This window comes from Chiloscyllium plagiosum, chromosome 4 (genome assembly GCF_004010195.1).
Source record: "Chiloscyllium plagiosum isolate BGI_BamShark_2017 chromosome 4, ASM401019v2, whole genome shotgun sequence".
NCBI classification, from domain to species: domain Eukaryota; kingdom Metazoa; phylum Chordata; class Chondrichthyes; order Orectolobiformes; family Hemiscylliidae; genus Chiloscyllium; species Chiloscyllium plagiosum.
This window is the reverse complement of record NC_057713.1, coordinates 123158670-123184310: the sequence shown is the minus strand read 5'-3', so window position 1 is coordinate 123184310 and position 25641 is coordinate 123158670. Positions and strand designations below refer to the sequence as shown.

General features: G+C 42.4%; 1 protein-coding gene across 2 annotated transcripts in view; it reads right to left on the bottom strand.

Annotated features, from left to right (window-relative positions):
* Positions 1 to 24433, bottom strand: part of LOC122549386 (serine incorporator 1-like) — a 91852-nt gene extending 67419 nt beyond the window's left edge. Inside the window, exons 1-4 of one of the 2 annotated variants that reach the window (XM_043689121.1) lie at positions 24376 to 24433; positions 10838 to 10999; positions 8159 to 8349; positions 7517 to 7596 (exon numbers count right to left, since the gene is read on the bottom strand). In XM_043689121.1, the coding sequence (XP_043545056.1) occupies positions 7517 to 7596; positions 8159 to 8349; positions 10838 to 10999; positions 24376 to 24411 (469 nt within the window). In that variant the 5' untranslated portion in view covers positions 24412 to 24433. Of the gene's footprint in view, positions 1 to 7516; positions 7597 to 8158; positions 8350 to 10837; positions 11000 to 23835; positions 23891 to 24375 lie in introns of those variants that run through there. The other variant, XM_043689122.1, reaches the window with a different exon arrangement.
* Positions 24434 to 25641: the final 1208 nt, after the last annotated feature.

Below are 25641 nucleotides of genomic sequence, written 5' to 3'. Positions count from 1 at the left end.
AGTACAATACACCTAAAACATTAGCTGTAAGACTATTCACTGCTCAACACATCTAACCACTGGCTATGAGACCTTCTCCCTTGTATCTTACAGGTCACAGCAGCATGGCAGCCACCTCCAAGGTGAGAGGCCAGCTCCTGCACAAGCCAACTCCTTGGCCTATGAGAACGAGAGTACTCGGGCCACAGGGAAAGCATTTGCAAGTCTGCTTCCTACAGCCCACACCTGCTCAGATACTGACACCTCAGCAGGAATGTTAGATTTCAAAAGTGTGGGACCACATTCTGGGGAACACGTCACTGCGACAGCTCTGCAGCTGGATAAGGAAGAAATACCTCAGGCCGTTGGTACTCAGAGCAGCAAGGCCGATTAGGGACAGTCAGCATGGCTTTGTGTGCGAGAAATCATGTCTCACAAATTTGACTGAGTTTTTTGAAGATGTAACCAAACAGATTGATGAGGGAAGAGCAGTAGACGTTGCCTACATGGATTTCAAACTTTTGACAAGATTCCATATGATAGGCTGATTAGTAACATTAGATCACACAAGATTCAAGGAGACCTTGTTATTTGGATGCAAAACTAGCTTAATGGTAGGAGACAGAGGGTGGTGGTGAAGGATTGTTTTCAAACTGGAGGGCTGTGACCAGCGGTGTTCCACAGGGATCAGTGCTGGGTCTGCTGTTATTTGTCAGTTATATAAATGATTTGGATGAGAAATTAGAAGGCATGGTTAATAAGTTTGTGGATTACACCAAAACTGATGGTATAGTCAACAGTGAACAAAGTTGTTGAAGATTACCAAGGGATTTTGATCAATTAGGCCAATGGGCTGAGGAGTGGCAGATGGATTTGGATAAATGCAAGGTGTTGCATTTTGGTAAAACGACCAAGGGCAGGAGTTATGCAGTTAATGACAGGGCCCACAGGAGTGTTGATGAACAGAGAGACTGAGGGGTTCAAGTGCATGGTTCTTTGAAAGTTGCATCACAGGTAGACAGGGTGGTTAATAAGGCATTTGGCACGCTTGCCTTCATTGCTCAGATTTTTGAGTAGAGGAGTTGGGATGTCATGTTGAGGCTGAACAGAACATTAGTGAGGCCACTTTTGGAGTACTGTGTACAGTTCTGGTCACCCTGTTAGGATATTGCTAAATTGGAGAGGGATTTATAGAGCATAGAGTCATAGAGATGTACAGCACGGAAACAACTCATCCATGCCAACCAGACATCCCAACCCAATCTAGTCCCACTTGCCAGCACCCGGTCCATATCCCTCCAAACCCTTCCTATTCAGATAGCCATCCAGGTGCCTTTTAAATGCTGTAATTGTACTAGCCTCCACCACTTCCTCTGGCAGCTCATTCCATACTGCCCACCCTCTGCATGAAAAGGTTGTCCCTTCTCACCCGAAACCTATGCCCTCTAGTTCTGGACTCCCCTACCCCAAGGAATAAACTTTGTCTATTTATCCTATTCATGTCCCTCATGATTTTATAAACCTCTATAAGGTCATCCCTCAGCCTCTGACACTCCAGGGAAAATAGCCCCAGCCTATTCAACCTCTACCTATAGCTCAAATCCTCCAACCCTGGCAATATCCTTGTAAATATTTTCTGAACTCTTTCATGTTTCACAACAACCTTCCAATAGGAAGGAGACCAGATGTGCAGTGGCCTAACCAATGTCCTGTACAGCCGCAGCATGACCTCCCAACTCTTGTAGTCAATAATCTGACCAATTAAGGAAAGCATACCAAACACCTTCTTCACTAACCCACCTACCTGCGACTCCACTTTCAAGGAGCTATGAACCTGCACTCCAAGGTCTCTTTGTTCAACAATCCTTCCTAGGACCTTACCATTAAGTGTATAAGTCTTGCTCAGATTTGCTTTCCCAAAATGCAGCACCTTGCATTTATGTAAATTAAACTCCATCTGCCACTCCTCAGTCCGTTGGCCCATCTGATCAAGATCCCATTGTAACTGAGGTAACCTTCTTCGCTGTCCAATACACCTTCAATTTTGATGTCATCTGCAAACTTACTAACTATACCTCTTATGCTCAATTCAAATCATTTACATAAATGATGAAAAGTAGTGGACCCAGCACCGATCCTTGTGGCACTCCACTGGTCACAGGCCTCCAGTCTGAAAAACAACCCTCCACCACCACGCTCTGTCTTCTATCTTTGAGCCAGTTCTGTATCCAAATGGCTAGTTCTCCCTGTATTTTGTGAGATCTAACCTTGTTAACCAGTCTCCCATGGGGAACCTTGTCAAATGCTTTACTGAAGTCCATAGAGATCACATCCACCACTCTGTCCTCATCAATCCTGTTTGTTACTTCTTCAAAAACCTCAATCAAGTTTGTGAGACATGATTTCCCACGCACAAAGTCATGTTGACTATCCCTAATCAGTCCTTGCTTTTCCAAATACATGTACATACTGACCCTCAGGATTCCCTCCAACAACTTGCCCACCACCCGATGTCAGGATCACCGTCTATAGTTCCCTGGTTTGTCGTTACCTCCTTTCTTAAATAGTGGCACCACATTAGCCAACCTCCTTTCTTAAATAGTGGCACCTCACATGTGACTATCGATGGTACAAATATCTCAACAAGGGGCCCAGCAATCACTTCCCTAGCTTCCCACAGAGTTCTAGAATGTTGCCAGAAGTGGAGAGTTTGGGTTATAAGGAGAGGCTGAATAGGCTGGGATTCTCCATGATCGAACATTAATCTTGCCTCGTCGCTATGTACGAGCCTAAAAGATGGAGCTAACTGTTTGTGACATCTAGATAGGGCACACAGAACTCTTTGCATAATTCTTCAACTTGCCATGGCCCACATCACTCATACTCAAATAAGAATTAAAACTTTGTTTTTTCAGTAAAATTGAAATACAATCCATTCATTACAAAGAGACTCTTTCACCCTCAGAGGCATGTCCATTTCCTGTTGCTAATGTTAAAATGTGGATACCATAAACCACTAATCGAATTTTCATCTCCTGCTGTTAGCATTAAGGTACTTAATTGAACACTTAATCCCGAAATGCTTCTGGTAATGTGAGGAGAACAGGATACATTTCTTTTCAAATCAATTTAACATCTGCAGTTTTATTCAGGATACTCAATGACTCAACCTTTGCAGAGCATTTTAATGGGAAGGAATCCAATGGATTACACATTTCTCGAAAGCAGATTTGAAGGCGTGGGGGTTGTAAAATCCAGTATGTGGCCTTCCCACCATCACACACCTATTCACAAACTGTATGAAATTTTACAGGATACCGGCAGAAGCCTTTAAGTGGTCAGCTCACTACCATTATTGGTCCCAAGGTTGGAGAAGTTCCACATCAAGCAGGTAGCATGGAAGCTCTGGCCTCATCTGGGGCTGTGGGGTCTGGGCTGGACATGGCTCCATGAGACTCAAGATGACCAGCAAGCATAGAGTCAGAGACTCATACAGCATGGAAACAGACACCTTGGTCCAACTCGTCCATGCCGACCAGCTATCCTAACCTAATCTAGTCCCATTAGCCAGCATTTGGCCCATATTCCTCTGAACCCTTCCTACTCACATACCCATCCAGATGCTTTTTAAGTGTTGTAACTGTCCCAGTCTCCACCACTTCCTCTGGCAGCTCATTCCATACACACACCACCCTCTGCATAAAAGAGTTACCTCTCAAGTCCTTTATAAATTTTTCCCCTCTCACGTTAAGATTATTCCATCTAGTTATGGACTACCCCACCCTTGGAAGAGGACATTAGCTATTCACCCTGTCTATGCCCTTCATGATTTTATAAACCTCTATAAGGTCACCCCTCAGCCTCTGACGTTCCAGGGAAAATAGCCCCAGCCTTTTTAACTTCTCCCTGTAACTCAAACCCTCCAGTCCCGCCAATATCCTTGTAAATCTTTTCTGCACCCTTTTATGTTTAACAACATCCTTCCTATAGAAGGGCAACCAGAGTTGTATGCAGTTTTCGAAAAATTACCTCCCAATGTCCTGTGCAACCGTAACATGACATCCCAACTCCTATGCTCAATGTCATGACCAATGAAGGCAAACATACCAAACAGTCTTCACAGTCTGGCTACCTGTGGCTCCAGTTTCATGGAACTCTGCACGTGCACCTCAAGATCGCATTGTTCAGCAACACTCCCCCCAGGACCCTGCATAAGTCCTGTCCTGATTTGCCTTTCCATAATGCAGCACCTCACATTTATTTAAATTAAACTCCATCTGTCACTTCTCAGCCCTTTGGTTCATCTGATTAACAGTTGACTTTTAACAAGAAACAGACTCAGAAGAGGTGGTGGTAGAGTGGTATTGGGATGAAGTTGCCTCAAAAAAACCTCAACATTGACTCTGGAGCCTGTGAAGTCTCAAGGCACCAGCCAGACATGGACCAGAAATCTCCTGCTGATTGTAACCTAATGCCTTCATCCAATGCTCCTGGGGAAGAAAGAATATATTGTTTGTGGTGAACCTGAACTCTCATCACCAAGAGTGGCTCGATAGCATTACTGTGGACTGAGCTGGCTAGATCCTAAAGGACATAGCTACTAGACTGGGTCTGCAAAAGATGGTAAAGGAATGAACAATAAGGAGAAACATACTATATCTTGGCCTCACCAACTGGTCTATCTGTCCATGACACTAATGGGCACCATAGTGACACACTGGATAGCATTGCTGCCTCACACAGCGCCAGGCACCTGGGCTCGATTCCAGCCTTCGGTGACTGTCTGTGTGGAATTTACACAGTTCTCCCTGTGTCTGTGTGGATTCCCTACAGGAGCTCCAGTTTCCTCCCATAATCCAAAGATGTGCAGGTTAGGTGCGTTGGCCATGGTAAATGTGGCGTTATAAGGACAGGTAGGGACTTGGGTCCGGGTGGGATGCTCTTTGCAGGGTCGATGTAGACCCAGTGGGCCAACTGACCTCTTCATGCATTCTCAGGATTCTATGACTCTATTATAGGAATGATCACAGCACAGCCATTATGGAGATGAAGTCTCACCCTCATATTGAGGATACCCTCCTCATTAATTGCAATAAGGTGTTGTGGATCATAGACAGCAACAGAAATGTGTTCAATTACAATATATAATTTCAAGGTCAGTACATTCCCCACACCAACATGACCTCAAACAGGGGAATTCAATGAATGGTGTAAGAGACTCTATCAGGACTGGTAGCAGGCATACCTAAAACTGAGGTGAGAACCTGGCAAAGTTATAACACAAGGTATACTTGTATGACTGAGAGCAGAAGCAGCACACAATTAACCAAATTAAACAATCTTGCAACCAATGGATCAGATCTAAGCTCTTTAGTGCTGCTACCTCCAGCCATGAATGTTGGTGAATCATTAAACAGTAAGAGGAGAGAGGCTCCACTAATATCTCCATCCTCAATGGGGGAGCACGGTACTTCAATGAAAACAGCAAACATTTGCATTCACCCTCAGCCTGAAGTGCTGATGGAAGATCCAACCTGGGCGTCATCCTGATGTCCTCAGCATCGAAGATACCAGTCTTCAGCTGATCCAGTACAGCTACATAATTGTACTGACAATGTGAAAAAACACCTGGTACATAATATCCACACAAAAAAAATAGAATTGGTCCAGTCAATTACTGTCAAAAGGTATGCTGCTGGAAAAGCACAACTGGTCAGGCAGCATTACTGGAACATTCCTGATGAAGAGCTTATGCTTGAAACGTCAACCCTCCTGCTCCTCGGATGCTGCCTGACCGGCTGTGCTTTCTCAGCGTCACACTTTCTGACTCTGATCGCCAGCATCTGCCGTCCTTACTTTCTCCCAGTCAATTACTGCCTCAGTTTATCTTAATCATCAGTAAAGTGATGCAAAGTGTCATCAATAGTACTATCAAGCAGCATTTACTAACAATAATGTGCTGGCTGATGCTCAGTTCAGGTTCTGCCTGACCTTGATCCAAATATGTACAAAAAAGCTGAACTCAAGGGGGAGATCAGAGTGACCATTCTTGACATCAACTCAGCATTTGATTGAGTGTAGCATCAAAATGCCCCAGCAAAACTGAAGTCAATAGAAATCAAGCAAAAAGCTGTTGGACACATACCTAACACAAAGGAAGATGTTTGAGATTGTTGGATATGGATCACAGTCCTAAGATATTCTGCAGGATCTCCATTGCCCATCCCTCCTCAGTTGCTTCATCAATGACCTTCCATCTATCATAAGGTCAGAAGTAGGGTTGTTCACCAATGATTGCACAATGTTCAGCATTATTCATGACTCCTCAGGTACTGAAACTGTCCATATTCATGTGTAATAAGAAGAGGACAAAATCCACACCTAAGTGGTCAGACTAAATAACATTGGTGCCACCCAAGTGACAGGCTTTGGCCACATCATTCAGAAGTGAACCTAACCATCTCCCCTTGATATTCAATGGCATTACCATTGCTGAATCTCACAGCTTGAGAGTGGTCACCATTGAATACAAACCCATCATGGCCAACCATTTAAATTCTGTGACTACAAGAGCAGATCAGTGACTGGGAGTTCTGACATGCATAACTCATATCTGACTTTCCAACACTGTCCACTATCCACCAGACAGAAGTCAATAGAATACATTTGTATAAATCAGTGTGGCTCCAACAACGATAACGAAGTTCCATGCCATTCAGGACAAAGCTGGATCAGTGTGCCATCCATCAACATTAACATTCATTCTTTTCACTAGTGATGGACGGTGGCAAGAATCCTTCAATAGCACCATTCACAGCAGATGGCACCACTAACAAGTTCCACACAAAGCGAGACACCAATGCAGTTTGGAACTCCATTGCCAATCCTTCACTATTTCTGGATCAAAATCCTGGAAGGTCTTCACAAAAGAGCACCATGGGTGTAACTACACCACACCCTCTCATGTACTACAGCAAATTGAAGAAAGTGGATTGCTACCACTTTCTCGAGGGTAATTAGGAATGGGGGACAAGCAACATGCATATTCCACTCTTGAACAATACACTAAGAAATATATTCTCCTGTAAAACTAAGAATGTTTCGGTAAGGAAGTGCATGCTTTAATTAATTTATCTGTAAATATGGACTTAGAAATGTGAAGATTGATTCTAGTCCTATCATCCACCAACTAACTTTCTGAAATAGAAAATCTACCACATGGAAGTAATTAAAACGAGAAATGTTAAGTCCAAATATTAAAAATTTATACTAAAATCACTACATGATGTAAAGTGTCAATTTTCCATTATTATATTGTTCACAAGACACAACCATTTTATGACAATGCAATCCCTATCTGTATTACAAGGTTACTTATTGAATTATAATATTCCTATAGACAATTCTTAGTACATAATATCATTTCCTTCCATCAGTGTGAGCCTTAAATGTTTTAGTTTCAACACACAATGTAAAGATATTTAGCAGTCCATTCAAGTCTGATCAATGTGGACAACCCTGTAGAATTGCCACTTACCTCGGCTGAAATGTCCCTCGGGAATATAAAATGCACCAACCATTATTGCTACAAGTGCTCCAAACTTGAATAACCAGAAGCTTTGAAAAGAGAATGTTAATGACACTGTAAGTCTTACATTTCTGTACAGGATCCACCGCATCCAATCCTGTGTATTCTTGAATAATGTTAATTATGTTTCATAATTTAATTTAATTCTAAAAAAGTCAACTAAATTATTGTGTTATTTCACTGTGCACATTTTAAATTTGGATAACATTAATCTACTTTTAATAGTAAATGTTCTTTTTATACATAAGAATAAATGATGAATAACTACTATTAAATAATAAAGCTATACTTTAAAATTCATTATAATCTGATATCCAATATACCATCTTGAAGAAAGTTAGCTTTAATAAAATGCAATACAGTTTGTTTTACTAAATCCCCCTCCTGCAAGAAAGTCTTGTCTTCCTTGATCTCCTCACAAAGATTGCAAGTTGAAGTATCTGCTACAAGCAGCAAGGGTTTCTGTCAAGAGCATGATTTTGTATGTTTGCTCCTTAGAAGTAACAGTATTCTTTATGAAACCAATACAAAGATTATAAACTTGTTTCTGGAGCAGTATCTCTTTCAGAAACGATGTGCAAAATGACTTACCCATTGTGTACTAGAGCCCTGGGATCCTTGCTATTTCTCACATTGATCATAGGCAAAGCTAACAGCAGAAAGAAAGTGGCCATTCCAAAACAGACACGGTACACAGACTTGTAACCCACTAAGACTCTGCAGATCGCAGGGTTAATCTCAGACGACTGTGCATTGTACCCAGTCTCACAGAACCCTGGAATCTGAAACATAGTTTTTGAGAATTGCTATTTAACAAGAAATATCATTTGTAAAAAAACAAATTGCCCAGTGTTTAGAAACCTCCAAAACATGTCTTCAACTCTGACAGTCACTTCAGAGGGTTCTGACTTATCCAGATAATGTCACCCATGAAACATTAGATAAATTGAAATGTAGCTAATCTTGAATAACAGTACTACTCACCCTCCAAATACTCACAAAGTGCACCATCACACTGACACCTTCTCAGTAAACACACTACCGCCTCCAATCTCTCAGCCTGGATAACCCCCAATCAATTCTCTTCAAATTAATCTTTTGTATTAAGTGGCAAGGGCACCTGTAGGCAACAGCTTTTAATTTTCTTTAAATTGATTCAACAAACTAACTATTGTGTAACTGTTTCTGAATATTGGTTAACAATCATTTTCAACTAGTTAAAATCAGATATTAGACAAGGCTAACTGAATAAAGCTTGTATGTTGTGATGTAATCATTTCAGCTGTCTTAATAAAACTGCAACAGGTCACTGCTCTTCAATATGTCAAGTATTTTTAAATGCAATACTTTTCTTTTAAGATTACAATCTAAAACACTGTCTCCTTGGGGTCTACGTTTTGGGGCTCCCATTCTGTACAACACTGATCTCACTGGTTTATGGATGATGCTATATTCTGTGATATATTAATGTAATTAAGCAGAAACTTAAGTAAAAGGCTTTGTAAAGGGCAGTTTTGAACATGATTTGCACCCAGAGTGATTGACTGCCCTTAAAGTGGGAACTCTTGGCCTCGGCCCACTGACTTCTTTTGGAAGCACCTTTTGCCACTGCAAGTATTTATGACAGCCTCAAACCACATCATCTTCTGCAAAATGGCTCCAGCCCTGACAAGTTTCTATCATAATTGAAAGGGAAAGCTGTGACTAAGCTTACTGACGTATTAATGTTTTACTCAACTCCTGTTGGACTCACAGATTATGGTTAAAGAAAAGGCATATAGGAGTGGTACAGGAAAAATGGGCCAATCAGTTTCCTTCTATGCCATATGATTCTACGATTCTATAGGTGTGTTAGAAGTTCTGTGAATTTTCAGACCCATCTATCCAACTCATTATTCAGGTTCTGAATCACCTTTTTTAATTATAGTTATTGTTAACTCCTTTTTAATCAACAAATTTGAGAGATTATATTTATGAATCATATTCATATTTGAAATAATAATATTCCCAATGAACACTCTCAGTACTTCTCCATTCTTTATGAGTATGTACCCTTCAGAATTGCCATTTCATTATTTTTGATCTTTACTATGGATCACCCAAGCTTTGAATTTGATGAACATTCCTTTGTGTACATTTTATCCAGTACAAAGCAGTGTGGTGTTTTACATGGCCCATTAAATGGCCAATTCCTCAAACAATTTGAGAAATCTGTCAAACAGCAACTTTTCCTTTTGAAGCCGAGCAGATTGAGTGGGGTTGCAGGGAGTAGGATGTGGTTAATATCTCACCAGGAGCTTTCCAATGGTGATGCACACCCAGAGTACAGCATTGAGATGACAGACCCCAACGTGTGTTCAGGATTCTGGAAAAGGAGCCCCAAAATCTAGACCCCAAGGTGATAATGGTGCCCAAAAATTGCTTTATATTGTTACTCTGCTAGTCACAAAAAGAACTGTACATTTGATGAGATGGATTTCTGAACACAACTGATGAAATTCTTCAAGAGAGCAGCGATGATTACCCTTTAATATTACTGTTCTCTAGTTGTTCATTGGGAGGTGGATAGAACTACTGGTGGGTGAAATTATCAATTACAATTAACACAAATAGCTGAAGATTCACAATTTTCATGCTTCTACAATTTTAATCCTGAGCTCCGGTAAATACCTAAGTTGATAGAAAACATTTTTTTCTGACTGCACATGGGCATAAAATATTGTCTTGGCAGAATGTACAAAACAAAGTAATACAGCATTACATTAATTGCATGTACATAATGGAACCAACTTGGTATCCTATCTCTTTCGAGCTGCATATTGTATATACGTGGATGCTATACACCAAAGACAATGTGCACTCTTATCATCATTTGTGTGATATCACCTAAAGCGATCTGTTACATTTTTTTGGAATAATTGTTGAACTATTGTTTATTTTTTGGTAATTTTGTCTTGAGGAGGAACATTGCAAACTGCATAAAATTAGAAAACATTATTACAGTGAGCTGATTTCATGCTGTTGTACTTTGAGTAGGGAACAGCACTGTTTGGAAGTGGATTAACAAGAATTGGTCAAAATCAAGCTCTGTGCACCTGTTGGCTTTCTGTATGTACTGCTCCCAGTTTGAGCACAGAATTTGACCCATGTGAACAATCTGCATTTTCTTAAAATTTGTGCTCCATTAAACGCTAAAACATGAAGATTTTCCTCCATACTAAACCAACTCAGACATTTAATTCATTATTAAAGCTTAATCTTGTATCATACCTTCCTCAGCTGATCTTCTACTCCAGGTATAAGCATAATACCAGCAACAGTTGTACCAATCAGTAAAATAGTTGTGTACACCAATCGTGTTACTATGGAAGTTCTCCCAGTTGGACAACATGAGCACACCAGACATGGAGCACCACTGCACAAGCATGGGATCTGCAAAAAATGAGGGAGAGTAAATAAACAAAGCTCTGCACCCTCAAAATATAGGGTGCGCATGTCAATGACTGAAGCAAAAGCAAGATATTCTAAACACATTCATAAAGTAAGCAACTGCAAAACATTACTGGCAATGGTTGAACTTTTTTTCCAAAAACATGCTTTCGTACAAGTGAAAAATAATATCACAAAGGCTCAGCAAAATTCCTATTATATTATGTATTTGTATCCTGTGTTGTGTGTAAATACATTACTGAAGTTGCAAAGACATTACAGTTAATTCAGCATTCCAAGCAGGGAACATCATTCTCCATAAGCATTTTGTGAGATATCCAATATGATTTAAGAATTAAGATTATTTTACTTGACAAAATTCAGACTAAACGATGGTATATTTCTAGCTTTTAAATAACAAGGGAATCAGTTGCGGTCCAGTTCGATTTGAAATGGATAGAGGTAATAGTGTCAGAGGTTATAGCAAGAAAAGCTATCATCAAAGAGTTAGATTAGACCCGAGGGAGATAGATAAGGGATCATTTTCTACCTGTATAATGCTATTAGGAGGCACTATGTGCTGAGTGTACACAATCAGGGCACCGTATACAATATTCCAAAGAATGGTAGGGTGGTGCTCGAGCTGCAACATGTTTGAGGAAACACAAGCTTAGAGAAAATATGATTGAAATGTTTAAAATAATGAAAGGATATACAGACAGTCAGCTTAGAAGGCTCGCTTGAAGTAGACAGTGATTGCAGGGTGAGAGAATATTTCTGTCAAATCTCTCAACAGAGAATTAGGATAAATGCCTGGCATATTTTTATTCGGGAGTCACCAGTCTGAATTTTACCGAGAAATTGGTGGAAAGTGAATTTTGATGAGTTCCATGGAGGGTTTCTCTCCATGGTGCCAAGTGAAATTTCTCACCCTATTCTCCAAAACCCAATTTATTGCCAATTCCACTTGCCCTAACTGTTCTTTTGCCAGATGTAGAAACACTATCATGGTCAGGACCTCCGAGTATTGGGATTCCCTCAAATGGCGCTATATTTAAAATGCACTTATGTAACAGCATAGCACAGGAACAGTCCCACCAGCAATGACACATGATACCTTTCTAAACTAAAAGCCTTTTGCCTCTTCGTGGTCCGTATCCATCTATTCCCTGCCAAATTCATGTAGCTGTCAAGATGCTTCCTAAACATTACTACTGTATCTGACTCAACCACACCCTCTGGCAATGCATTCAAGGCACTTAGCAATCTCTGTGTAAAAACAATTGCCTCTTGCATCTCCTTTAACTTTCCTGTCCTTTTAACTTAAACCCATGTCCCCCTAGTAATCTACATTTCTACTTTGGGAAAAAGACACCAACTATCCATTTTATCCATGTCTCTCATAATTCTGTAAACTTCTATGAGATAGCCCCCAGCATTTGACGTTCAAATGAAAACAAATTGAGTTTGCCCAATCTCTCATAGCCAATACCCTCCAAACCAGGCCACATCCTGGTAAACCACTTTTGTAACCTCTCCAAAGCCTGCAGTGGGTAGTGTGGCAACCAGAACTGTACAGTACATTCCAAATATAGCTGAACTAAAGTTCTATACAGCAGCAACATGACTTCCAATTTTTATATTCAGTGGACCAACTGAGGAAGGCTAGCATGCCATGTACCTTCTTGTCCACCTTATTCACTCACGTTGCCATTTTCAGGGAACTGTACACCAGAATTCCTCTGTATGTTAATGCTTCAAAGGGTTCTGCCATTTACTGTATAATTCCCTCCTGCATTAGACCTTCCAAAATGCATCATCTCACATTTGTTCAGGTTAAATTCTATCTGCTATTTTCTTACTCAAGTCTCCAGCCTATCCCTATCTTGTTGTAATCTTTGGGGTGTCTGCAAGCTCCCTAATCAGACCATTTGCATTCTCCTCCAAATTGTTTGTACATTTTGCAAGCAACAAGATTCCCAGCACTGATCCCTGCAGAACACCACTGGTCACAGATCTTCACTGAGAAAACACCCTTCCTTCACTAATCTCTGTTTTCTATGGACAAGGTCAGAAGTCACACAACACCAGGTTATGGTCTAACAGGTTTATTTGAAATCACAAGCTTTCAAAGCACTGCTCCTTTATTAGGTAGAGTGAAGAGAAGCACACAGCACTGAATTTATAAGCAGAGAGATCAAAAGATCATACAAATGGTGTGAGTGGAGTGTTGACAGGCTGAATAACAAGTCTCTGCAGGAGATCAAAAGTATCAGTGTTAGTAAAGTGTCAACAGCTGAATAGCAAGTGAATGGATGACCTATAATCCAGTTAGTTGGGGTAGAGAGATAATTACAAAAAGTTATAAATAAGGTGCTGTTGGAAACAGACCAAACAGCTGGAAATAACATGATAGTTATAACAGTTGCATGCCGAGGGTTTAACCAAAGTAACAAGTAATCCAAAACTGTACAAACTAATTAGGATGGTGAGATCATAACAAATTATCAAAGTGATGGTGTCAAAACAGGACAGTGAGGAAGATTTTACAGATACAGAACAGTGTGGTAGGGTCACACGTAGCACGGCATGAACCCAAGATCATGCTTGAGGCTATCTTCATGCGTACGGAACTTGGCTATCAGTTTCTGCTCGGTGATTCTGTGTTGCATATCTTGAAGACCAACTTTGAAGACGCTTATCTGAAGATTGGAGGATGAATGCTTTTGACTGCTGAAGTGTTCCCCAACTGGGAGGGAACATTCTGGTTTGGCAATTGTTGTACGGCGTCCATTCATCTATTCTCGTAGTGCCTCATTGATATACCAGGCCCTGGGGCAGCCTTGCCTGCAGCGCATGAGGCAGACAACATTGGCTGAGTCACGTGAGCATCTGCCGTGCACGTGGTGGGTGGTGTTCTCATGTGATGGTAGTATGCGTGTCGATGCCATGAATTGCAAAGGTTGCCGTGGCAGGGTCGGATGGTGTTGTGGTCAACATTATCCTGAAGGCTGATTAGTTTGCTGGGAACAATGGCCTGTTCAAGGTTTGCCAATTGTTTGAAGGTCAGAAGCAGAGGTGTAGGGATGATCCTGGTGAGATGTTCACTGTCATCGATGACATGCTGAAGGCTGAGAAGAACATGGCACAGTTTCACCACTCTGGGGAAGTACTGGACAATGAAGGGTACTCTTTCGGTCATGTCTTGTGTCTGGCTTCAGAGGAGATCGTTGCGGTTTTTTGCTGTTGCACGATGGAACTGGCGATCAATGAGTTGAGCATTGTATCCCGCTTTTCAACCTTTTTAGGTGTCCATCATGTTCCTCCTCATCTGAGTAGATCCTGTGTACATGCAGGGCTTGTCCATAGAGGATGGCTTCTTTAACATGTTTAAGGTAGAAGTTAGAGAAGTGCAGCATTGGGAGGTTATCCATGAGTTTGCAGTAGAGTGAGGTATTGGGGTGCCTGTCCTTAATGAACATGCATGTGCCCAAGAATGAGATGCCACAAGGTCAATGACCTGTTCCACTCTGTGATGGTAAGTGCTATCATCTTCTATCTACTACCTCACCCTCACTCTAACTCTGCTACTGCACCCATCTCCCATGAAGTCTCATGGTCTACCACTCTCACTATTGGATGCAACATCTTCCTTCACTCATTCTCACCTACTGCAAAAGCTCATCTTAATCCTACATGGCCTCTGTGCTCCTGAATCACTCACTCAGCAAACCTCACCACCGTTCCCACACCTCTACCGGCACAAACGGTACATTTTTATCTCATTTAATCCCTCCCTTTGTCCGATTCCAGGGGAAAATGCCCTGCAATAGGTCTGAACAAGGCAAGACCAGTGGTGGAATACCTCACCATCATCTCCTCATCCTGGCCCTGGCAGCAGCATTATAATGATAGGTACTGGTATGCTAGGAATTGCAATATTGAAATGCAGAACTGTATTGTAAATGAGTAAGACAGTTAATATGAGACTATATGTCTGATGCCAACATCTGTGGATGGAGGTTCAAGTGGTCAATGCTCATGGAATATGCCCCGAGATTTTGGTGACTGCTGTCCAAGATGAAGGCCTTGAGGAACCAACAGTGAGTTGGAGACTCCAGGTACCCACTCTGGCTTTCATGCTGGGAATTATTGCTGCCTGGTTTTGGGTGAATGGGAAACTGCATACAAACGAGGTGAGACTTCATGCTAATGCATGCAAATAGATGCAAATATCCCTCATGTCATTCACAAATGAGATTCTCATCTCGTGGTGTAAAACATGGTTGTAGAATCAGACATTTTCTTCTCAAAGTCGAGAATCTCATTTTTGCTGATCCTATATTCCCAGCTGACTCATCAGTGCCCACATTGTCCAGGGGCTGGGAAAATTCCATCAAGGAGTTGGAAGGTCATGTTGCGGATGTACAGGACATTGGTTGGGCCACTTTTGGAATATTGCATGCAATTCTGGTCTCCTTGCTATCGGAAGAAGGTTGTAAAACTTGAAAGGGTTTGGAAAAGATTTACAAGAATATTGCCAAGATTGGAGGATTTGAGCTTTTGTGAGAGGCTGAATAGGCTGGGGCTGTTTCCCTGGAACATCAGAGGCTGAGGGGTGACCTTACAGAGGTTTATAAAATCATGAGAGGTATGGATAGGATAAGTAGACAAAGTATTTTTCCTGGAGTGGGGGAGTCCAGAACTAGAGGGCATAGTTTTAGGGTGAGATGGGAAAGATATAAAAGAGACCTAAGGGGCAACTTTTTCATTCAGAGGGTGGTACGTATATGGAATGAGCTGTCAGAGGAAGTGGTGGAAGCTCGTACAATTGTAACATTTTAAAGGCATTTGAATGGGTATATGAATAGGAAGGGTTTGGAGGGGTATGGGCCGGGTGCTGGCAGGTGGGACTAGATTGGGTTGGGATATCTGGTTGGCATGGACGGGTTGGACCGAAGGGTCTGTTTTCGCGCTGACTCTGTGCCTCAAAATGCTCTTTGTAACAAAGTGCTGAGGAATGGTAACTGTGGAGTTCCAACCATTTATCGAACTTGACGGGATATTTGATTGGGATATTTGCTGTCACCAGCCACCTTTTTCTTTTGTCTTGGGCCTGTCTAGCGATAGAGGACACACCACCACATATCTACAGAACAGACACAGCTATTAGATGACAAGAAGATTTATTGCACGAAAGCAATCAATACAAAGACACTTGGTCATGTTTAGTTACTAGGACCTTGGGTAGCTGATACAGACACATCTGCTCCTTCTGAAAGATATAGTAGAACCCCTTATCTCCCCCCCCTAACACTGTGTGCGAGTTCAGCAGAAGTAGTGGTGCTCATGTAACATGACCATTAAACATTAGTACAATAAACATCTTCTGAAAGACAAAGGTTTTGTCAGCTTTGGAACATAAGCTGCCAGTTGTGAATGTGATGAGAAAGCATGGGTTTGGATTTTCATGGCAAGGTCAGGACCATGCAGTCAAGTCAGTTTCTGGATCTTTCCATGTTAATGCCGAAAATCTAACATCATTTGTCAAGATTTGGAGGTGCTGGTGTTGGACTGGGTTGGGCATAATTGAAAATCAGAAGCGCTGCTCCTTCGGCTAGTGCTTCCAAATAAACCTGCTGGACTATAACCTGGTGTTGTGTGATTTTTATCATTTGTCAAAGGCAGCAGTTGACATCTCACTGAATGCCGCATTCCGCATTCAATGAGACGCAGCGGGTAGGTAGAGGAAATGGGAGGGAGACATGGCAGGTCCATCATTAAGGGCATGCTGCAGCTGTGAGAATGAAATACAGTGGAACAGTGATATGGCATGTATCGATGGAAGTGTCAGTGCTCAGATTTGCAGACCATCTCACCAAAGCTGCTGTTGGAGGCATAGGTAACCTGGAGGAAGTCATGTTTCTAGACAGAAGGCAGCCAGCAAGCCAGACAAAGCAGCTTTGAGTCAGAATCTTCTATCCCCTGCTATCTGAGTAGAGGTGGCTCAGGAAGTGAGCAGCCACAGTGTGGTCAGCAGGATGTGGGTACAGCGTGGGGAGCACTTTACAAACCCGTAGCTCTGGCAAGGTAGGTGTTACTCTACAATCAGATGGCAGGCCTCCAGTTTGCGTGTCCCCAGCACATCGCTGAGCAGAAATAACCAGAGGCAACCAGTGCTCAGGAACACTGAGGATAAGTACATTCATGCGTCTTGGGTAACACTAACATTACAAGCACCTCCCACAGGACTAAAAATGACCTTCACCAAAATCAAAAATTACATTCCATATTCATTATTCCTGTTTGAATTCCCTGAAGTCTTTGGTACTGTCAGTCACATGGCACTTTTCCTGTATGTCTCATCTGTTGTTCTTCTCAATCCAACTTTGCTTGCTTGGTTTCACTCTTGCCTATTCGATCATAAACAAAGTGTTCCTTCCTTCACTCCTCCATACTGTCACATGCAATCTTGATTAATGCTCTCCTGACCAATCAACCATTTATCCTCTACTCTTTGTAAAGCTCAGGTCATCTAAAACACTATGATCCGTTTTCTATCTTGCAACCAGTCTTGCCGCCTATCCTCAGAGATCTATATGGGCACCAAGTACCTAAGCATCTTAAACTTGAACCTTTATTTAATGCCTCTACAGCCTTATTAACCAGGTCCAGTGCAACCAGTATCAAACTAGACAGTCACGTAAAGTGGCTAAACCAGAGTGTGCCAGGACAGCAAAATAGTGAATTAAATATTCATGTTTCATAAGTAAAGAAGCAGGCTTCAGTAGGAGGAATGAAATTTGTTTTTTGTAGAATCTCTAGCGTGTGGAAACAGACCATTAGCCTAACAAGTCCACATCCAACTTCCGAAAAGCATTCCACCCAGACTTATCCCTCTACCCTGTCCCTGTAACCCCACATTTCCCATGGCTAACTCATCCATCCCTGAAAACTACGGGCAGTTTCGCGTGGCCAATCCACCTACCCCGAGAGGGCTGTGGGAGGAAACCGGAGCACCTGGAGGAAACCCATGCAAACACAGGGAGAATGTGCAAACTCCACACAGACAGTTGAAGCCAATTCCCTGGCACTGTGAGATAGCATTGCTAACCACTGAACCACCCTGCCACCTACACTGACTGATAAATATCAACACGATTTTCGTGCATTTCCATTCCATGCAGCCTTTTTCAAAATTTCATACCACATTACTTGTCCAGACAATGTTATGACCAGAACATCAACATCACTATCCCAGAAGTCAATGTATCAAAGAAGATAAATTTAACCTGGCCCACTCTATGTCCGGGTCACGTATATTCTGGATTGCAAAATAATTTTAATACTTTGAATAAACAACTGGACAACCAAGGGTCACCTGACTGACTTGGTGAATTGAAGCAGTGCTGTCACCAGAGGAAGCAAAAGGAACTATCCAATCTGATGGTGACTCAATCACAGAGGTTTTCTATGCCTTGAGCGCTGTGAGAAATGGTGAGAGTGTGGAAAAATTTAAAATTCTGATTCCCCACATAAGAAATAGGAATAAGAGTAGGCCACTTGGTCCCTCAAGGCTGCTCTACAATTCTATAGGATGTCGGCTGATCTGGCAATCCTCACATCCATTTTTCTGCATTTTCCCAGTAGCCTTTGATTCTTTTTCTGATCAAGCACCTATGGGCAGCACGGTGGCTCAGCGGTTAGCACTGCTGCCTCACAGTTGCCAGGGACCCGGGTTCGATTCCAGCCTCGGGTGACTGTTCTGCGTGGAGTTTGCACATTCGCCCTGTGTCTGCGTGGGTTTACTCCAGGTGCTCTGGTTTCCTCCCACAATCAAAAAGATGTGCAGATCAGGCGAATTGGCAATGATAAATTGCCCATGGTGTTAGGTGCATTAGTCAGGGTTAAATATAGGTGGGGGAATGGGTCTGGGTGGGTTACTCTTCGGAGGTGTGGTGTGGACTTGTTGGGCCGAAGATTATTGTAGCTGAAAATGTGTTGCTGGAAAAGCGCAGCAGGTCAGGCAGCATCCAGGGAACAGGAGAATCGACGTTTCAGGCATAAGTAGGTAACCTAATCTAATCTATCTATCTGTAAGATCAAGAAAAAGTTTCTAGATTTCCCCTTAAGGTTTCAATAGCAAAATCAGAATTGCACTGAAAAGTGACAACGCCTTATTTCTCTGCATCTTGTTAATACACCAACTCGTGTCATTTATACACAACTTGCAAATCTTCCCTCCTTTTCTGAGAAACTAGATGGTGACAATTCATGATTTGCAAGTCTAAGGGATTATCTGATAGATTCAGATCACTGCTTGCTTCTCCATGCTTACTTCAAACGTAGAATCCTAACCCTCTGAAGAGCATCCCTGGAACCCTGCATTTTCCATGGCCAACTAGTCAGCACATCCCTGGACATCCCTACTGACAACTTAGCGTGGCCAATCAACCTAATCTGCATATCTTTGGAACTGTGGAAGAAAACCAGAGCAGCCAAGAAAATCCATGCGGACGCTGAGAGAATGTACAAACTCCACACAGACACTTGCCCAAGGGTGAATTTAAACCCGGGTCCCTGGCACTGAGAGCTAGCAGTGCTGACCATTGAGTCACCCTGCTGCCTGTTACATTTTAATGTCCCTTCACCAAGCTGTTCTTCCATGTTCCATGCATAATGTAGCTCTCTATCCTTCATCAACCAAAGTCAGCATCACGTCTCAGCACATTATAGCTGATCTCAGACCAACTCAGAATCCCAATCAGTCTCTCAGGACTTCACCTTGGAATTCAAGGACACCTTTGACTTGTGTGGCTTTTCCAGTGCACTTTGTGCACATGGATGCACAACCATCTCATACATAAACCTTGATGCATCTTATGAGCTATAGTTTCATTCCTTAGCACTGACTCACTTTGCACTTAGTCACTACCACACTGTAGATTGTGTCGCTTTTTAGAGAGAGAGGGCTGGAGGGCCAGTAGCTGTGGAGAATATGAGAGCAGATGCTGTATACAGTTATGAGGTTGACAGTCCATGAGCACTGGTAAGGCTTTGATGCAGGAGTGTAGTTAGTGAGTGTGAGGTAGCAAGGCGAAGGTGGTGCGACTAACACCTACAGAGCAGCATGACCTTTGACCTTTATCCTGCAGTGGTTATGCATTTCAACTGACTCTGGGGACAGAACTGACACAGGTGGCCATCTGAGTCCAAGCCAGTTGTGTTTGCTGCCCTGGCCTTCTCTGATGGTCTGCCAGGTCAAAGATGCTCTTCTTCTTGACCGTCCACCAGGTCTTCCCAATCCCTCTCCAAAACTGCCAGCTTCCCTTTCTAAAACATTGCAGTTTTATTTTAGGAAGACAGTGTGTGAGGTAGCCTTTGGCTTACAGCATCGGGAGTGATGTGCAGCTAGATTTTAAATACAGTGCCAGTGGCTTAAACACTGGGGTGTCATAGCAGCAATGTGAATTACACCTCTCCTGCCACATGATTGGATGAGAAGGACACAAAGCAGTTAGTCAATGAGCAAAGGAAAGGAAGACAGTGCCATGTTATGAGCCATAATGGGATGCCCACTGGCGAAGCAGCTTGAGACAAAACTGAAACTCCAGCTCAAAGTCTTTTCCTGAAATTCATTCAAAAGATTAATTTCAAATTGAATGGGTAACCTACTTACAAAGGTCAAAAATTTGCAAGCTGAGAATGCCATCACAGAAGTGGAGGGGTTCTTTTGATGCTCCTTTTGAGACCTCGGTTCAAGTCCCACCTGTTCCAGAGTGTGTCATAACTCCTCTGAATAGGTTTGGTTTGAAAATCTCAGACTGTTAGCAGTCTTAACCTGCTGGTAACATCACAAATTAAACCAGTCTCCTATGGACAAAAGGCGATGAGGATAAAGGATTTCAATCTGTCTTTTTCTCCTGTTCTGATTGCTTTCCACAGTGCATGTTGTGGAGGAGTAAAGTGTCTCTAGCATTAATCTTTGAACACGTGGTCACTAGAATTATCTGATAATGTCAAAGGATTAGAGTGGTGCTGGAAAAGGCACAGCAGTTCAGGCAGCATCCGAGGAGCAGGAAAATCGACCTTTCGGGCAAAAGCCCTTCATCAGGGATAGAGGCAGAGTGCCTGAAGGGTGGAGAAATAAATCCAGCACCACTCTAATCCAGAATCTGGTTTCCAGCATCTGCAGTCATTGTTTTTACCTACCTAACAATGTCAAAGGGTAATCAAATCAAATGCTGACAGTTTCACCATGTTTGTCACCAACCTAAACCAATTTTTACACTGGTTTATATAACATAGAACATAGTTTATTGCCAGTCTCAGTAGATATTTTCTAATCAACCTACTCAGAGATGAAATTGCACAATTCTGGAGTAGGTGGAACTTAAACCTGGGCCTGTTAGCTCAGAGGACCACTGCATCTTTCAAGCCCCCCAACCCCACCCCGCATTAGACTCAGCAAATGGACAATGTTTTACTGCCTTCATCTGGTGTTACCACAGCTATTACTGCTGTCATTTTGAATAGGTCTTACCACTGTATCTAAATCAATCAACTTTTTAGCCAATAAAATATAGCAGCAGAATTAGGCCATTTGGCCTATCAATCATTCAAACCTTTGTATATAGGTTGAAACTTTATTGCTGGAACAGCACAGCAGGTCAGGCAGCATCCAGGGAACAGGAGATTCGACGTTTCGGGCACAGGTCCTTCTATAGGTTACCCATTCAATTTGAAATTAATCTTTTGAATGAATTTCAGGAAAAGACTTGGAGCTGGATTTTCAGTTTTGGCTAAAACTGCTTAGCCAGTAGAGCTCCCATTATGGCTCATAATATCACACTGTCTCCCTCCCCTTTGCTCATTAATTATGAAACTAATTGCCATTCAATTGTGGAATTTTAGATCCTGTTAATGTGGAAACTAGCCTTCAATGTAGTCATTAGGGACCATTTTGCTCTTTTGGATGCAATTCCCACAGGCAAGAAAACTGGATTACTCTGTCAAAGAATTATTTTGTGAAGCACAGAAGCAGAAACCTACGATATCACACGGACATTCCCAGGGCCATCTCCAGTCCCAGTTAGCTGCCTCCAACTACCCATGGTGCATCTTGCTGGCTCAAGCCATGGCCTGATTTGGAAGTTGTAATTTGTTATGTTACATTAGGATGGTTGCCAAATGCCCTTCAATTCACTTGACAAATTGGCCATGAGCCTGCACCACCAGAGTGGGTGCACTGCATTAGTCAGTTACCCAGACGTCAAAAATGATCCTAAATTTCCAAGTTTTTACCAGCTCCTGTTTTTTACAGTGAACGTCTGGAAAGCGACTGTGAATTAATCCAAACTCCCCTGACGTTATAAATCAGTATATTTTCACTGGAAGCCAGTTTCACCTCACATATAAAATAAAACAAAGAACGTGGATGCTGGAGATCTGAAACCAAAACAGGAAAGGGCTGGAGAAACTCAGCAGGTCTGGCAGCACCTGCAGGGAGAAAAATAGAGGTAGTGTTTCCAAGCTCCTTTCAGTTCTAACAATGACTAACTGGACTCGAAACATTAACTCTGTTTTTCTCTCCACAGATGTTGCCAGACTTGCTGGGCTCATAGATCTCTAATGAAAAAGATCCGATGACCCATCAAGTCTGTGTCAGCCAAAAACAACCACCTAATTCTTGCAATTCCGTTTTCCAGCTGTTGACCCATAGTCTTGCATAGGTGAAAGTGTACTGCAGATGCTGGAGATTAGAGTCAAGAGTGTGGTGCTGGAAAAGCACAGCAGGTCAGGCAGCATCTGAGGAGCAGGAAAATCGACGTTTCAATTCTTTCCTGATGAAGGGCTTTTGCCCGAAATGTTGATTTTCCTGCTCCTGGACCATAGCCTTGCATGCCTTGGCATCACAAGTGTACATCAAAATACTTCTTCAATGTTATGAGGGTTTCTGCCTTTATCATCCTTACAGTTCCAGAAACCCGCCACCCTCTGCATGAAAACTTCATCTTCACATCTCCTCTAAACTTCCTGTCCTCACCTTAAATCAGTCACTGATCCCTACACCACGGGGGAAAGTTTCTTCCTGTCAGCCCTGTCTATACTCCTCACATTTTTATACAGTTCAGTCGTGTTGCCTTCTGCTATAAGGAAAACAGCCCCAGTCTGTCCAAACTCTCTTCAGAACTAAAAGCCTCCAGCCCGGGAAACATCCGAGCAAATCTCTGCACTCACTCCAGCACAAACACATCCCTCCTAGAATTCTCCAGCACTTTCAGTTCTTGTTTCACCTCACATAGAGGTTGGGATTCGACTTGTTCTCAACAGATTCTGAAATGCTTACTGTGACAACAGAAGGTGCACCAGCTCAGATGGAAAGGAAGCAAGGGGAGGGGAGAGGTAATATGAAGGACACTGGATAGAAACAACGGTTGTGAAGGAAGCCTGAGAGACAGAGGATAATAGGGAAGAAAACAAAATCCACGCAGGAACTGGAAAGAGCGTCAACAGCAGAAATTAACCTTAAATCGAAGAGCTGATAAACAGACGCTCACATGGAAGTATGAAGGTTTTTCGTTTTGCCTTACACCAGTCAGTACATTGAGGATCTAAAAACAGATGTGAAACCATTCGGATGTTGCAGTTCCCAATGTTTCGCAGAGTAGGAAGCTCAGTGTCTGTCACCGCATCTGCCAGTTCAATCATTTTATTCAATTCAATACACCATGAACATATAGATTTGGAATTAAATGCAAATAATTTAAACCCATCAAAATAAACACGAGTGGATATTGCCTGCCGTTTTAACATACTGTTAAGAAGGCAACACTAACCATGTAAGTTGAATATGGTCAGCAAAGTAGAAATGACAATTCGTAAATGTCCCCGTCGAAAGAATTCATTCAACCCTAACACCTCACTGACACACACACACACATACACAGACACTGACACACACATACATCCAAACATACACACACATACACAGACACACACACACAGACACATACACTGACACACACAGACAGACATACACAGACATACACAGACACAGTCACACACACTGACACAGACACACACACACGCGAGAAAATGCATTTACAATTTTTATCCGTAAGCATAACTGTTCGGTTGTAAACACTGGTTATTTCCCACGGCGTTTTGAGAAATGTTGTCACAAAAGAGAAAAGGAGACGATCGAACAGAGCACGTACGTTCCTGACACACACACAGGAATAAAAGCGTCAGAAATCTCCTTCTCCAATACTTTCTCTGAACGCGGAGAGACATTAAAGAACCTCTCTCTACCCATCCCTAACGTGCCCGGGAGTAAGCCGCTGCCTGGGGTTCTAGGGTTAAAGCTGTGTTCTCACCCAGTTGCTGACAGTGGTCACTAGGCGCCAGCCCATGTTGCAGTGTCTGCTCGCTGTTAACCAGGTGTGAGCTCACCCCCCCCCCCCCCAGCCGAAGCACCACACACACACACACACACTCCAGGGAGCGCAGCCCTCATCACTGCCTCCTATTGGGCAGCAAGACAGGCGAAAGCAGCTGGGAAATGCAAATCAGAGGATTGTTTTTACCCCCACCCCCTTCTCCAATGTTGAAAGGACACTTGAATCAATAAAAAGAGATCGTCGCAACAATCCGTTAACACTCATTTCAAGCACCTCACTGATTCCCTGTAAAATGACCTGTTTTATTGGGAATGGCATGTGTAAGAAAAACAGACTCCACATCTGCATATGTTGGTTTTTTGTGTTGTTCATGAATATCAATACAATCGCCTTCCTGTGTAAATCGCTCTGCCAGTCAGGGACTACGGACATAATCCGAATTGTGTGGTGCACTTCCTTCATCAGGAATGATGAGGGCTTTTGTTCGAAACGTCGATTTTCCTCCTTCTGGGATGCTGCCTGATCTGCTGTGCTTTTCCAGCACCACACTCTGGACTCTAATCTCCAGCATCTGCAGTCCTACTTTCACCTATATTCTAAATTGTCCTCACTTTTTTATTTCAAAACTAAACTTTATTCATAAGAAAATATCTTTGTATTTGTACATAGTCACAAATACGCAGTTCTGTACAATAGCATATTGTGGAAATAAACAAACATTAGAGTTTAACTCTATCCAAACCAGCCAAAAAACATCCCTTACAGGTACAATACTATATTTGCACGCATTGAGGCATTAGGAGTGTCTGATAACTGAAGAGAACCCCATTTAATTTCAGCAGCAAAACTTCAGACCACTGCAGTTCATGGAGTTCAACCCTGTCAAGTGTGAGGTTGTCCTTTTTGGAAGGACAAATAAGAATGTGGAATACAGGGTTAACGGTAGGGTTCTTAGTAAGGTGGAGGAGCAGTGGGATCTTGGGGTCTATGTTCATAGATCTTTGAAAGATCTATGGTGGATAGAGCTTGTAAGAAGGCCTATGGTGTATTAGCGTTCATTAGCAGAGGGATTGAATTCAAGAGTCGTGAGGCGATGTTGCAGCTGTATAGGAACTTGGTAAGGCCACATTTGGAGTACTGTGTGCAATTCTGGTCACCTCATTTTAGGAAAGATGTGGAAGCTTTGAAGAGGGTGCAGAGGAGATTTACCAGGACGTTGCCTGGAATGGAGAATAGGTCGTA